The 15,499-nt window shown below is 47.8% G+C and overlaps 1 protein-coding gene and 1 long non-coding RNA gene across 9 annotated transcripts in view; one reads left to right on the top strand and one right to left on the bottom strand.

The window, feature by feature from the left end:
* Positions 1-878: 878 nt before the first annotated feature.
* Positions 879-14,173, bottom strand: Nr2f2 (nuclear receptor subfamily 2 group F member 2). Of its 3 annotated transcripts, none has more exons than XM_021166855.3 (3): positions 13,482-14,173; positions 5,119-5,646; positions 879-2,297 (listed from the first exon to the last, which is right to left on the bottom strand). In XM_021166855.3, the coding sequence occupies exons 1-3, from the start codon at positions 13,522-13,524 to the stop codon at positions 2,023-2,025; spliced, it is 846 nt and encodes a 281-aa protein (XP_021022514.1). In that variant the 5' UTR covers positions 13,525-14,173; the 3' UTR covers positions 879-2,022. The 3 variants fall into 3 exon arrangements, with proteins under 3 accessions (XP_021022514.1, XP_021022513.1, XP_021022516.1); XM_021166854.3 differs by lacking the exon at positions 13,482-14,173 and adding an exon at positions 7,262-8,386; XM_021166857.3 differs by lacking the exon at positions 13,482-14,173 and adding an exon at positions 7,188-7,272.
* Positions 12,464-15,499, top strand: part of LOC110297832 (uncharacterized) — a 41,339-nt gene continuing 38,303 nt past the window's right edge. For all 6 annotated transcript variants that reach the window (XR_015047866.1, XR_015047865.1, XR_003837141.2 and 3 more), the window contains exon 1: positions 12,464-12,875. This is a non-coding gene — a long non-coding RNA (uncharacterized LOC110297832). The remainder of the gene's footprint in view (positions 12,876-15,499) is intronic.

Here is a 15,499-nt window from a genome sequence, read left to right as displayed (position 1 = left end):
TTCTAAGACCAAAGGATCCCAGAGCAGTGCAGATTGTTTCTATACAATCTGAAATGTCCAAATGTTCATGTTTTTCTTTTTTTTTTTATGTACATAACTCCAATGGTAAAGATTCCCTTGACCTGTGGCCATGCTCTCAACAGACTGAAGAGGGAGGGGGAGGGGAAAGGCAGGGCAACTGCAAGTTATCATGTATATACAAGAAAAACAGACCCTTCATTGCTAGCAGCTACATCACTGTATTCAAAATCCTCTCAACAGCCACACTAGATGAGAACCACAGGATATTTTTTTTAAAAAGGAAAAAAAAAAAAAAGAAAAATCACACTTACTTAAGGAAAAACTCATTGCAAACAACTGCCCTCTATTTACAGTTCTGTGATTAGCTTGCTTGAACAGTCCTCTGCATAACTGTCAGAAATGTACAAAAGAGCATTTTTTTTCTGATCATAAAACAGATACTGATCTCAAAATTTCTAATACTTTTCACAATACCTTCCCTAAGCAGGCACTTAAGTGTGACAAATATAAGGGCCTTTTTTTTTCCTGGAAAATCCATTTTTAATTAAAAGGAGGATTAGGTGAATGGGGGTGGCTTACTATATCAGTGTGGCACTTCCTAAACCATAGATAAACCATTAACTTCAGCTCCCCCCCACACACACACCCAAATTAAACAGGCAAATACACTAGTCTACCTTTGAACAAACTGATTGAGGGAGTAAACAAATGGGGCCCCCGCTGGCTCAGCGAGAACTCACAGGGGCTCAGCTCCGTGGAAAGACAGTGAGTGGGGACAGCCAAGCAGATTTCAGATATCAAATAATATTTTAATTTCTGAATACTTTCAATTTCCTTGGAATATAACACACAAAGACTCGACCAAACAGTTCAGTTATTATAACTTTTACAGTATACAGAAATGTTGCACTTAAAAAAAAAACCTTCAGTTTTTTAAAAACACAAACTGTAAACTCTAAGATACTGAATCAATCACGTTACCTATAAGTGCCAACAGTGTTATTTTGTCATGCTGATTTCAATGGTATTTTTTAAAAAGGGGAAATATCAACAATTATAATACAAAGGGCTTGCAAATATACAAACAGATATAGGATTCATAACAATTCAAGAACTAAGAGGGGGGGGACCCAATTCAAATTACAAAAGTTCACTTTTATTCAAAACCTCAGCTTGTGTCTTGGACACATTCCTTGGCTGCCAATAAATTCCACAGTTCCTTCTCTTTCTTAAAATATTTTTTTAAAAAGCTAGGTTTGTCGTGGTATGGGGTGGGGGTGGGGAAGCTAAGTGTTGATGTGATTCCCCCAGCTTGCTAATTAGAGTGCTCAACTTTACCTTTAAAAAAAAAAATTTGGCCACCACTTGTAAGTGCATTTCCACCATCTCTGAGTTGCCTTTTAAAGTTTTATGTCTTCCTATGCTATTTTCATGGACTCAGTTTTAATTCTTGCAGAACATATATTTTAATGATACACAGTTTTTAAGAAGCCAAGATTATATCAAAACTTATTATTGAACCACAGAATAAACTGGTTTGGAACCAGAAAAGTTAAAAAAAAAAAAAAGAACAACTAGAGGTACATAGACACAGGACAATTAATAATTTGGAAAAAAAATGACTTACTTTGTCCATTCTGCTAATTTTCTCCCAATCTCCTTAAATGCACTTTTAGCAATATTTTTCAAAAATTTACCAAAAAGAAAAAAAGACTAATTTCCTTTTTATACAAAAATGATAAGTAGCAGGTTGTTCTGCCCAACACGGGAGTTGTTTTCTTTCTTTCTTTTTTTTTTTTAATGCATTCTGTAAAAGTTCATTTGGCAGTCTCTCTCTTTCTCTCTCTCCTTTTTGAAATTCACAGTCCATTAAATTCTTCCCCTCTCTTCTTTTTAGCAAACTTGTAACATCCTTTCTTAACAGAAGGAAATTAAGCAAACAAAACCAGTCTTTTGCCTTTTCTTTCTCTGTTTCACTCCCCCTTATTTTGATTGATTTATTTATTGAATTGCCATATATGGCCAGTTAAAACTGCTGCCGGACAGTAACATATCCCGGATGAGGGTTTCGATGGGGGTTTTACCTACCAAACGGACGAAAAACAATTGCTCTATGACTGAGGAGGAGACCGTGCGGAGGGAAGGGAGACGAAGCAAGAGCTTTCCGAACCGCGTTGGCTGGTTGGGGTACTGGCTCCTAACGTACTCTTCCAAAGCACACTGGGACTTTTCCTGCAAGCTTTCCACATGGGCTACATCAGACAGACCACAGGCATCTGGAAGAAAGTTTAAAAAAAAAATAAAAGGTGGGAAAAGAGGGGGAAAGAGAATTCATCAGATTAAGAGGTTTGAAATGGGTCACCTGAGGTGTGCCTACAGTGCTCTGTCAAACTGCCCCATCCAGAGTTGGAGGAAATGCTTATACACTGAAAACTTCAAGGGGGAGGAGGGAGGTGACAAAGCTTGAGATGGTCCTGGAGTGTTTACTTTAAAATAAAACACGCTTGGGTGATGCAGGCTTTCATGGCTCCAGTCCTCAGGCTGGGTCATTGGGAGGCCTAAGACAGTGTGTTGGTGCAGAGTACCCAGACAAACAGAACACAACCATCAATACTTCTCCCCCCCCCCATCCTCTGAATTTGGCTTATTATACAGTGTGCATGGGGATTGGGGGGGGGGGAGGCAGTGTGACAACCTGGCCCAGCCTTCAGTAATGGCGTCCAAGACCCTGCCTCAGATTCTCCCCAAAGAGGGCGACTCATTTTTCTCCAGTCTTTGAAACTGATTTAAGTGGCCCTTTAAAACTGATCTTGTCAGTTTAGCCTATTGAAGGGCAGCCATGCAAACTGTGATCTCTCTGTTCATTTGAGCTGTTTCTTTCCCCTCCTTTTCTTCTCTCTCCCTTTTCTCCCACCCCCCTTTATTATTTTTTTTAAGACCAGGTCTCTCCAAGAAGCATCCCCCTCCCTGTTATCTTTAGGAAAACACTTTTCTTTTTCTTTCTTTCTTTCTTTCTTTCTTTCTTTCTTTCTTTCTTTCTTTCTTTCTCTCTCTCTCTCTCTCTCTCTCTCTCTCTCTCTCTCTCTCTCTCCCCCCCCCCTCTCTCTCTTTCTTTCTTCCTTTCTTTCTTTCTTTTCCTGATATGTGAAATTACAATAAGTGCCTTTGAAATGAGAGGCTTCTTGGTGAAGGCAGTTCAGGTTGTGACCTGACCTTTCAGGGCTCCCCAGACAAGACTGGGGTTAAGACATGCATATTGTGAATCATTAAAACAGATATTCAAAAACAGTCACCACCACCATCAGAACACACTTGTATCCTCCTCCACGGTGTCCAGGACTTCATGTGTCTACAGAATGCCTAGGTGACTGTGGTCAGGAATGAAATATCTGTTTGTCTAAGGCTCCTTCCCTCCTGGATAGAACTGTCTCCCTCTGAATCAGATAACAGGGACCTTTATCTCTTTGTGAGGCCATCTGCATTCTCCACACAGGCCTCCACATCTTGCAAACAATAATAAATTAAACTGTTTCGTCAGTGCCAGCTATGTCTTCCCTTGAAAGACCAAGGGGGAAAGGGGAAGAATTAACAATGATATCAAGAAATTAACAGCCACCTTCATCATCTGAGAACATGGGCCGGGTATCAGGTGAAGTGGGTGGAGGTGGCAAAGGGAGAGGACTAGCCTGCCACCACATTTGTGTCAAGTAATCACTCTAGATAGGACAGGCTCATGAGAAGAATAAGCCAGATTCAACCTTCTGCATATAGCTCTGGTCTGGCCAGAGTGATGCCCTCTGATTATCTGAGGACTTTGGAAGGCAGAGTTTGGGGTGACCTGGTATGTGTGTGTGTGTGTGTGTGTGTGAAACACTAACTCTCATATAAGACGGCAGGTTGAGAATGAGTCTGCAGGACATTCAGCTAATGATTTAGTTCCCAGACTTCTTTAAACAATAAAGAAGACACTTGGTCCTCCTATCAGTTTATTCCATAAACTCACAGTCTCTTCCAGCTTTCTGACTATAAGGTTAAAGATCTGGAGTGAGTGACTAGGTTCCAGGCCTTGCCAATGTCCAAATGTTTGTTATTCTTAGTCAGGGGCCCCTTTTGCTTCTCATCCATGACAAAAGAATCAGCTGAGAATTTAGTTGTGAAGGGTGGGAGCCATTTCCACCCACCTGGGTTGTGGCTGTACTGAGACTGGAGGCAGCCAAAAGGCTCAGGTGTGGCCCAAAATGGAAAACCAGACACTTTTCAAACATCACTGGGCCTCAAGAGTTAATGAATATCAGATCTGTTACTCACACAGGTTAAACTATATGCAAACTAATTAGATTTCCTAATGCAGTCAATGATGGTTTTATATCTCCAGCAACATTCATACCTTCAGACCCATCCCAAGTGGGCACACACTTTGGGTTGCTTCAAAATTGCCTCAAGTGTTGGCCTGAACAGGGGAAGCCAGAGGCCAGCCTTCAGCCCCCTGCAGACATTCTGGAATTACGGTAGTCCTTTAGCCTCTCTTGTCCCATTCTGACAGCACCTCCCACCTCCTGACGGTCTGCATTATTTTTAATGAGATTGTGATTTTAAAAATTGCTGCTCTCAGGTTGGAGCTGCCTGGAGCCCCAACTCCTACTGAGTTCGAAGGCAAACTTTCTCCCTGCAGGGACAAAGTTTCTCCTACAGAGATGATGCCAGGGCTGCAATATGCCCAGGGCTATTTTCTTGAGGTCCCAGCCAGGGTGCCAAGAAAAAAAAAATCCCAGAACTTGAAGAGATTCCCTGGGGGCCAAATTGGCCCAGAGGACCTGAGCTTAGGCAGGAGCAACAGAGTCCATTCTAGGTTGGCTATTGCATGAGAGGAAGGGGCCTGAGAGGCCCTAAGGCCCTGTATGTATGTATGTATGTATGTATGTATGACTCCATACATAAGGATGCATGGGGAATTCTTCTGCATCCCATGACAAGCCAGCAGTTATATCATGTTCCCACTGGTCTTTTAAGAGGGAAGTTGGGCTGGCCATTTTTCCCCCAAGGCCCTAACTCTGCCCTGGGAGTTCTTGGGTACCTGAGAACAGGTCTCCTTCCTACCTGAGGTGAACAGGACTATGGCCTTGAGGCAGCTATACTCAGCGGAGTCGACGTGCAGTGCCTTGAGCTTCTCCACTTGCTCTTGGAAGATCCGTATGTGGTCCATAAAAGCGACCACCCGGTCGGCTGACATGGGTGAAGCGTGTAGGCCAGCAGCGGCAAGGAGCGGGGCGACATGGAGGGGCATGGAGCACTGGGCCGCATTCAACACGAACAGCTCGCTCCAGGTGAGGCGAAGGAGGGCCACCTGGTCCGTGATCTGCAGGTCAGGGAAGAAGGGGATGTTCCGGGCCCACTCAACGGCGCTGAAGAGCATCCGTGCGGCCAGTTCGCAAATGTTCTCGATGCCCATGATGTTGTTAGGCTGCATGCACTGACTGCCGAAGCGCGACGTGGGGTAGGGCTCCGCGCGCAGGAGCAGGGAAATATATCCGGACAGGTACGAGTGGCAGTTGAGGGGGTCCCCGTTGGTCAAGGCAAACTGCCCGTGGGTAGGCTGGGTAGGAGGCATCCTGCCTCTCTGTACAGCTGCAGGAGGAAAGGAGACACTCCACAGTTAATGATCAGCCTTGGTCCCGCATCCTTCTATAAGACACCAACCTGTCCCAGGCCCCAGAACAGCAGGCCTACTACAGACACAAGAGTCTGCTGCCTGCCGGCCTGGTAACCACTCCTCACAAATCACCTCTCAGGCCAGCTCTGATCGCCAGAGATCAACACTTGCCTGTGAGGCCCATCTAGGCTTGGTCCGCCGAGGACCCAGAATTGGTCACTTTGAATGGGGTCCCTGGAGCTGTAAGCGGGATGCAGCATATCCTTAGGGCACCTTTCGTTTCATTTCATTTCTTTCTTTTTTAAAACTGCTAAACAGCTGATATTTCTTATTGATTGGAGAAGGAACGAGACGGGAATGTAGGGGGAGGGTGAGACGCTTTTGCACAAGACATTAAGGTTTACCCCAGATGGCCTGTGGCCACCTCCGAACGACTGTCCCCAAACCTTGTAACCTCAACCCCAGCCCAGGAAGGAAACCCCGGCGAGAGACAGAGTCTTGGTCTGGCGTCTTTGCCTGATCCGTGAGCTCAGCTCGGAGGAGGAGAGACAAGGGAGAAAAGGGCGGAGAGAGAAAGAGAGCGAGGCCGTCAGAGAGGAGAGGAAGCCGGAGAGAGGCTGGGAGCAGACGTGGGGCGCTGGCGGAGCCCAGACAAGGCCCGTGACGACCGGAGAAAGCCAGCGAGGCTCAGGCACCCGCTGTTATCTGACTCAGGACCGGGAGAGTCGCTCTCGCAGAAACACAAAGAAACCCCGGCATTGGCTCGCTCCAACCCGGAGCCCGCGCCCAGGCGCGGAGCGCGCCATTGGTAGAGCACTGTTCCCGGCTCTGGGATAATTTTATATCACAAAGACCCAACTGGCGCAGAGGGAAAGCAGCGGCCCAAGGCCCCTTGCCCACACTTTCCTACTCCCTACAGTGCTCTCAGGGTTTCAAAAGTGAAAGGAAAAAAAAAAAAAGAGAGAGAGAAAAGAAAACAAGAGGTATTTTTTTAAGCAGAATGTTAATCCACGGAGGGGGGTCACATGAGCTCTGCCCAGGCGGCAGCGTTAATACGGCGAAGTGCATAAAATTGCCATTTGTAATTTGAACCTCCTGTACAAAAGTACAATCTCAGGTTGTTTTTTTTTTTTTTTTGAAAAGGTGGGGGTTGGGGAGAGGGGTAAGGAGGAGGGACATATGTTGAACACGCAGGAAAAACAAGGAAAGAGAGAAAGGGAAGAGAGAGGGGGGGACTTTAAAACAACAACAAACAACCCATTCCTTGCAGAAAGGTGAACTCTAATGAACTCTCAATCAATGCAAAAGAAAGGAAAAGCTGTCCGGAGAAGGAGAAAGAGAGAGAGGGGGAGAGGGAGAAAGAGTGGAGAAGGAAAGTCTACTAAAGCATGCGGACTGTAGGGGGGTGGGGGCTGATCTGGGTTGCAGTGCAGACCCCCCCACCCCCCTCCCCGGCTCCAAGTACCAAATCCCCTCCGACTGCAACCAGGAGAGCTCGGGGCTTCTGAGTCCTTACCCAGAGCAGGCTAGCCAAACGCACCCAGAGCCCCGGGACCGCGGGCGAAGGGGGAAGAAATGAGAGGCCGATACCTTCCCGTCTCATGCCCACTTTGAGGCACTTTTTGAGGCGGCAGTACTGGCACTGGTTGCGGTGGTGCTGGTCGATGGGACAGTTCCGGTTGGCGCGGCACGTGTAGCTCAGGTTCCTCCGCACGCTGCGCTTGAAGAAGCTCTTGCAGCCCTCGCACGTGAACTGGCCGTAGTGCTTGCCGCTCGACTTGTCCCCGCACACCACGCACTCGATGTGCTGCTGCTGCTGCTGCTTGTCGCTGCCCGGGCCGCCAGGGCCGCCCTGGCCGCCAGCCGCTGTCTGGGCCGGCGTGCTGGCCGGGCCCCCTTGGCCCGGCGTCTGTGGCGTGTGCGGGGCGCCAGGCGGCGGGCCCGGCACGGGCGGCGCCTGCGAGGCCTGGCTGCCCTGAGAGCCGGGCACCTCGTCCTGGGGGTCGCGCCACGTGCTGACTACCATTGCCATATCTATGGGGGCCGCGTCCGGACTTCTGCTCCCCTGGCTGCGGGCGGCGGCGGGGTGGCGGCGGCTCCCGGGTCTCGGGCTCCGGCGCGCCGCCTTTTGTGTGTGCGAGGGTGCGAGAGGGCGCGGGAGGGCGCCCCGGGTGGCTCAGGGCTAGTTGATTTGAGGTTGGTTAGTTTTTCCTTTTTTGTTTTTTTGTTTTTGCTTTTGCAAAGTTTTGTCGATTGCTTGTCTGGCCCGGTGTGTTTGTTTTGTTTGTTTCCCTCGGCTCAGCTTTGTTGGTTTCGGGGGGCTTTCCGTCCAGAGGGGAGGGCAAGGGGACAGGGGAAAGAGAGTGGGAGCAGAACGTGGAGAGAGGGAGGGGAGGGAGAGCTGCAAGTCGATTGTCTGGCTTCAAGACAGAAGTAGGAGGCAAAAAAAAAAAAAATCTCTCTAAAGATCTCGCTCGCTCTCACTCTCCCTCCCTCTCTCCCTCTCTGGTTCACTCTCTCGCTCTCAGATCTAGTGTGCAGCGGAGGAGTTGGAGGAGGAGAAGGAGGAGGAGGAAGAGGAGGAGGAGGAAGAGGAGAAGGAGAGGCGACTGTCCGGGGGCCAAGTCCAGGGCAGCCCACAGTCAGCCATTCAGGAAAGCCATCGAAATCAGGAGGACTGGGAGAGCGGAGGCGCCGGGCGCGGGCGCGCCCTGGGAGCCAGGCAGGCCGGGGCGGAGGCCGGCGGCCCGCGGAGTGGCCGGAGCTCTGCCCGGGTCCGGGGGAATCAGCATGAAAGTGGTCCGCGTCCGGCGCTGCGCGGCGTCGTTCTGGCGCTGGGCCGCCGCCGCCTCCTGCCCCGGGCGCCTGGCGCGCGCCGCGCTCGCTCCGGACGCCGCCGCCGCCGCCGCCGCCGCTCTCGGAGGCCGCTCGTTGCTCCCCGCGGGCCGCCCGGGCCGCTGCCGCCGCCGCCGCCGAAGCCTCCGGGTCGGGCCCGGAGCCGCTGCGTCTAGCGCCGCCGCCGCCGGTGGAGTCGCTGCTGCTGCCGCTGCTGCCGCCGCCGGTGGAGCCGCTGCTGCTGCTGCTGCTGCTGCTGCTGCTGCTGCTGCCGCCGCCGCCTCACACACATAGGGAAAGAGTCAACTCGCCGGCGGCGGGGGAGAGATGATAAGAGAGAAAGGAGGGCAGATCAGCACCTAGAAGCGCATCCTTAGTGCGCAGAGGGGGGAGAAACGGAGAGAAAGAATGAAAGAGGGAAGAGCAGCGCGGCACCCGGAGAAAGGAGGCAACTCCGGCAGAGGAGGAGGAGGAGAAGAAAACACACACGCGCGCACGCACGCACACACCGCGGAGAGAAAAGAGCAGAATCAAAGTGATCAAATATGCTAAAAAGGGGGGCGCGGGAGGGAATGCGATTTATAGGCGCCGGGGCTGGCAGAAGTGGCTTCTCCGCGATCAGCTCACTGAGCTCTCTATATAGTGAACTTTGACACGACTGCTGCAACTTAGCGCACGTTGCCATGGCGACGGCGCGCCTTATAAGGCAGCCGCCGGGGTTGGCCTGGCCCGGCGCGCGCGCGCCGCCCCCTCGTCGTCATTGGCCGGAGCGCAGCGGCCCCGCCATGGCGGCAGCGGGAGCAGCCCGGTCCTAGCGCGAGCGGCGTCGCGACAGCCGCACGGGGCGCGCGGGGACGGAGGGGGGCGGGGACGGGTGGCCGCGCGGTCCTGGCCACAGAGAGGGGGATGGGCCCGGGTGGACCCTGGAGCGCGGACCCCGGCAGCCCCGCATCGGGCACCGGGGTTTCCGCCCTGGCGGCAAGACTAGCGCGCGGCGCACACACTACGACTCTTAAAGGCTCCGCAAGGGGTTGAGGATGGAGCCAAAGACTTAGTCTCTCGCAACTTGGCGATGCCTCTAAATGCGCCGCTCGCGGTCCACCCGGGACTCCCGGCGCATTATGTAGAACCCACTATGCCAAAAGACTGAATAATGCTCTCCCCTTCTTTGTAGAGGGGTACACAGCGGAGGTGGCAAGGTGCCGGGATCTGGGCTTGCAAACCAAAGATTTGGCTAGATCCGAAGGGTGGCAAATCCTTTGCTTAATGAATTCCCATCACTTGCTCGGTTTGGTAGCTCCTTTTTGTTTGTTTGTTTGTTTGTTTGTTTATAGGAAAAGAAACCGTTCGATATTTGCCTTTTTCTTTGGAGGGCTAATATTTTATAGATTTGTGGCCTGACATTTTAAATGCTCAAATGAAGCATCTCGGATGCTGAGAAACACCAGTAGACTTCACCTCATTGTTATGATGCAATTAAAATAAATTCCTCTCAACTTTATCCTCTCTTATTGGTTTTAGCTAACTGGCCAGCCAGTGACCTGTCACACACCGGGTCATGAAAAGAGGGAGAAAGACCTTTCTGTCCGCTGATGGACAGGCGGAGGCAGTCTCTCAGCCTCGCCTGTGCACACCCTCTGTACACACATGTAAACGCACATGTATCAGATGCACATTTGTCAATGTACCCAGACAAAGACGTCCAAGACGACGCTTCTAGGTCATAGAACAGTTGAATATGGACTTCATTGTTCCAATTCTCTTTAAATACCCATATAGTCATTAAAACCCACCCAGCGAGCCTGCTCCAAATGGCAATAATACCAGCATAACTCATAAGAGCCTCAAACACGCCATAGTCTACCTCAGCCACTGCAGGAAAAACAAACCCTACTGTCCATGTCATTCATCTCAAGACGTTCAAACCAATGATATTGATGTGTCTTTGATTGTGTGCCTCAGTTTTAACCATAAAGTATATAGAACCAACCTCCAGGACACATTATATTCTACTGACTAAACTTGCTGTTTGATTTAGACCAGCTAGTTGATTGTGAGAATTTCATAATTGTATGAAAATTTGTTTTTCATAGGGAATACTTTGAACCAAGACAAAACTAAATCCATAAGTCAAACAGGTTTGCCAACAATTAAATTATGTTTTTTTAAAAAAAAAAACATAAAATTTGCTGAGCTACAAGAGGGAAAAGAGGAACACCACAAAGAGTAAAACAACAACTTTAGGAAGCATCCTTGGTAGCACAGAAATTTGGCAGTGTAAATTTTACTTTAGTAAAATGAACTGACCATATAGTTAACATGAGAAAACCACCCTTTCGGGGCAGTCCCTTTTACACATACAGACAGAGTGTGAGACAAGGAGGGCAGAAAGATATGGGCAGGCAGAGGCTGACTTTTCTTTGGCAAAGGAAAAAAAAATCCTATTTAAGCTTCACTTTCTCAGCCTTCCCTTTCTCCACAGAACTCACATATTGCACTACAGCGGCAGGTGCTGGGATTATTTGAATGTTTCAAGAAATAACAAGCTATAGCAGGTACTAGCCTATCATCAACCTGGTGTGTAATAAGATGGTCATAGAGTAAAGCTAGGCTGAGCACTTCTGGCTGATTAGAGACACCATATAACTTTCTCCTACAGAGAATAAGAAAGATAGAAAATAAGTCATTTCAGAGAACTGTGTGTCTTTAAAAAAAAACTTCTCTGGTTTAAGGAATTATTTGATACTGCAAATGTCAGATTAGAGATAGCTCAGCATATAGTGAGACTGAGGCTGACACAGGAAATTTAATAGGTAGCCCCATCTCGACTTAATAGATGAGCATAATTGATTATGGAGAAATGTTAATCTTGCCTCTCCAGTGCAGCCATTTCCATGGCAAGATTACTTTTTACACACACACACACACACACACACACACACACACACGAAGAGATGATTTTTGAGGAGAAGCTTCGTGTGTGTGTTCCTCATTTTTCTAGCTAAAGAAATTATAGACTTCATATATATATATATATATATATATATATATATATATATATATATATATATGAATTGTAGAATTACAGCCAGCTAGGCACATAACCACATAACTACCACCGAGTTAGAGGTGCTTCACTTTGTATTTTAGGACTCATTTAGCTATAGAAATGCTGTTTAGAAAGGGAAGGGAAAAAAATCACCACATGAATTGTAATTAATTTTACTGAGAGGATGATGAGACAGGACAGCCGAATTGGGGGTGGGGAGGAGCAAAAATATTTTTAAATGCCCTTCTTAAAGATGCTCAGCTGTCTTAACTCTAAGATTTAAAAGTCCTAAAATTAAAAGATACAACTCTATATGTTATTATTTTTAAAAACTCAGCCAAGCCCTTTACTGCAAATGTAAATCTATTTTAATGAGAATGGTGGCAAGCTTTATTTGACTGGTCAAAGTTAGGGGAAAACATTTGTCTTAATATGAAAAAATATATAATCCTCAACTCCCAGGAATATGGTTCCCTTGCAGAAAGTGGTTGGCTAGTCTGTAATTCTTTACAGATTAAATCACAATATGAATACAGACCCCAGCAATTCCGAGTTTAACTCTGAGCTCAGTAGAATCCAGGATCCATTGAATTTCTCCTTTCCCTCAATCTAGTCGTGTGTGTTTTTCTCTTCCACCACACTGGAGCTCCGTGAATAGAGAAGGGGCTTCCATTGTGTCCCTCTGAACTTCCAAGTCAATGCAATTTTTAACCACTGGCTTGTGGTACTTTGAAAATCACCAGGGGCTGTCAGAGTTAGGTCCTCTGAAAAATTTACAGTGCTAAATCAGAGCATATGCTGGGAGGGAAAAAATTGCTTAAGATTGAAGTAAGTGCAGTATCTGTCTGCCCCCTAGTGTAAGAGTCCTCGCTGCCTAAAATCCAACTTTAAAAGAAAAGGAGCCCTTAAAGGGAAACGACTTGGGGCTCACGTAGGCATAGCAGAATGAAACTTCCGTACATTTTAATCTGAATAATTCTTCAGGATTGAAAATTATTTGGTTGTGCCTTGGTTGGACTGCGCTGGGATCTCGCTGCCTCTACGTTTCCGGAGTCTTTAGTGAAGAGATGATTTTTTTTTTTTTTTTTTGAAACTGGGTTTATGTGCGTCCCCCTCACCCCTCCTCTCTTTTTTCTTTCTGCCTCTGTCGTCTCTCTCGCTGGCTTTTTTTTTTTTTTTTTAAATGAGGATCCGTTCCATGAACATTTTGCACAGAGCACAGAATTGCTTCTAAAGTCAGCCCGGCGCAGTTGCAATAGACAGCAAAAAGGTAAACGTTTGCCTGAAATCCGCACGGCAGCTTCACCACCCCGCCCGATGGTGAGTACCCTTCTCCTTGCGATTCTCCTAGCTTAACAGAGCGCTCTCCTTCCGGAACCGCGGCCGAGGGCGCCAGGCAAGGCTTTGGTCCCTGCCTGCCTGCCTGCTTGCTTGCCTGCTTGTCAGCTGCACAAGGTTGCAAAATGAAGCGCAGAGGCAAATCGAACAGGAAATTCTGATACCCAAAGCCAGCCTAGCAGCCCCTTCGCTAGCAAACCTAGTCAATCTGCTGCTTGGAAAACCAGGCATATAGGATTGGTTTTCAGTCAGTTCTATGGAAGGAAATGAGTTTGAGAAGACAGGACGAGGAGATGGGAGGCAACCGCAGTCTTTATGCTTCGGTTTAATCATATTTTGGCAGCTTTGCAATTGTATTTCCCCCCCTTCCACCTCTGCTACCACACACATGTAATAAAATATGGCAACGCACTGAATTGACTGCCCCCACCCTCCCCCAGACCCCTTCAACCACAGTCCGAGGCATTGCATACACGTTAGCAAAGCGATTTTCTGAAAAGCCCCAAGTCATCCCCAACCCCACACAGCACAAGGAGAAAAGTGAGAAAGAAGAGAAAGAGAAAAAAAAAATACAGTAAGCAAACATACCAAAACCATATTTGCCTTGTTCAAGGTCCCAAACCGCTTGCATCTTCCTTCTAAACTGGAATAACTCTCCTTTAGTTTGGCGGGTGAAATAAACGCTTTGTTGGCCCCCTGAAAAGATGTGTCTTTGATAATTAAAGAGACTCTCCTCCTCGGTGTTTATCTAAGCGATTGTGCAAACTGATAAAAAAGTAGGCATTAGTCTGCAGGGAAAAAGAAAGGTGAAAGAAGAGATCTTCCACCTCAAGGAACTGCTTCCCTGTGTACCAGGCGCTCTCAGCGGTTGGAAAAGCCTGCACACTAACTTTAGAGAGAGAGAGACAGCTTCAGGGAGCTTTGTACATAGCTGCTGAGGAATGCAAGCCTCGCCTTTAAGAAAAAAAACCCCAAACCGTAGGTAGGAGCTGTCTGGAGTGATCCTTGTCTCTCATCTGATGCCTTAGAAGGAAGAGTGCGTTGTTACACCTTGTTTGGGGCTGGAAAGAGGAGACTTTAAAAACACCCTTCCAATTGAAAAAAAAAAATCTCCCAACTTAATGAGTTTAGTCCGAGGCTGGAGCAACTCGGCTCAGCATTAGCAGAAAACCGAAAACAACTATAGGCAATATTGCAAAGCAGGAGAACCCCGAGGCACAGCCAAATTCCACCATTTGGGGTCGAGAGGGATGGAGGCTAATCCTAAAGCAAGTTGGGGGGAAAAAACAGAGGTGGGGGGGGGGGACTGCAGCCTAAGACTGGCAGACACGGTCCTCTCACCCTGGATCAAAGATAGAACTTGAAACAGGAGGCCAACATTTTTTCCTAGGAATCAGTTGGAAACCTCATTTTCTACTTTTAACTCAAGCCCCCCCCCCCAATGATTTTTCTTCCTCTCCCCTGTGGATTAGTGCCTCCCTCCCCTTTCTACTGTCCATTCTAGAACTTTCCTGAAGAGGAAATCTATTTCTTTTGGGGGGAGGGGTTCCCCCTATTTCATGCCTTCAAATAATGAATACTTAATTCACCCCTCCCTTTATCAATTCCCCCAAACGAGTAAAAGAAGCAGGGATACAATAACTGGCAAAAATCGAGAAGAGACTGAGCTGTCTCTTGCAGTTTAGTACAGTTTTAAACTAATGGATTTTTGTTGTTGTTGTTGTTTTGTTTTGTTTTAAGAGGAGAATAATGGGGAAACATGAATCTTTTATTTTAGGAAACTGTTATGGTAAGATGTATGTCAGACTTGACAAATGGAACGAACACTCTTCACTGCTTCTTGTCCCTGTCTTAAACAGGAATTAAGTTAAACACAGTGCTGAATGTTAATTACATGTTTACTGGCTAATGAAAATTACAAATGGTTTTGCCACCTCAAACAATGATGAAGCCCTGAAGACACTGTAATTATATACTTTGAGGGAAAGAACTCAGAATATTGATCATAAGAAGTGTAAATCTTTTTTTAACTATTCATTAATACCATAAATATGGGCGACAGAAGTTTTTCCTTGCGGTTTGTCTCATCAGTTACAAAGAGTGGATAGCTGGTGGGACTCCTCCGAAGAGGAGGTGCACTCTGTCTCTTAGAAGGAGGCCACGTGTGTAATTCAGTAATGCCCCCTCCCTTCTGCCCCGCCCCCTTCATCCTAGTTGAAGGTCGAGGGATCTCCAACAGGGAGGCCGGGCTCTGGGCAGGTGAAGGTGATCTAAGTCCGGGCCTCTCTCCTCCCCTTCTCTGGCCCTCTCCTCTCCTCTCCCGCCTCCTTTTCTTTTCATGCCAGGTCTGATCGATGACCACCTTCCCCAGCCTGGGCGCCTGGGATAACCTAATGAAAGACCAATTAGACCTGGCAACTCATCGCCACCCAGCTCCCTCCTTCAGAGGTGACTAGGTCAGTTATTGCCAGAGAAGGTGGGGGGTAGCGATAGGGATGGAGGTGGCTGCTGTACCGGTAAGGTGGCTCAGACGCTGAACCAGAGCTGGGCTTTGGAGTAATTATTTTGTGGTCATTTTCTTCCAACTTTGGTCAAATTTAGAACAC

This window comes from Mus caroli, unplaced genomic scaffold, assembly GCF_978045245.1.
Source record: "Mus caroli unplaced genomic scaffold, Mus_caroli_1 scaffold_8, whole genome shotgun sequence".
Lineage (NCBI taxonomy): Eukaryota > Metazoa > Chordata > Mammalia > Rodentia > Muridae > Mus > Mus caroli.
The sequence above is the reverse complement of the archived record's forward strand: the minus strand, read 5'-3'. Positions and strand labels throughout refer to the sequence as shown.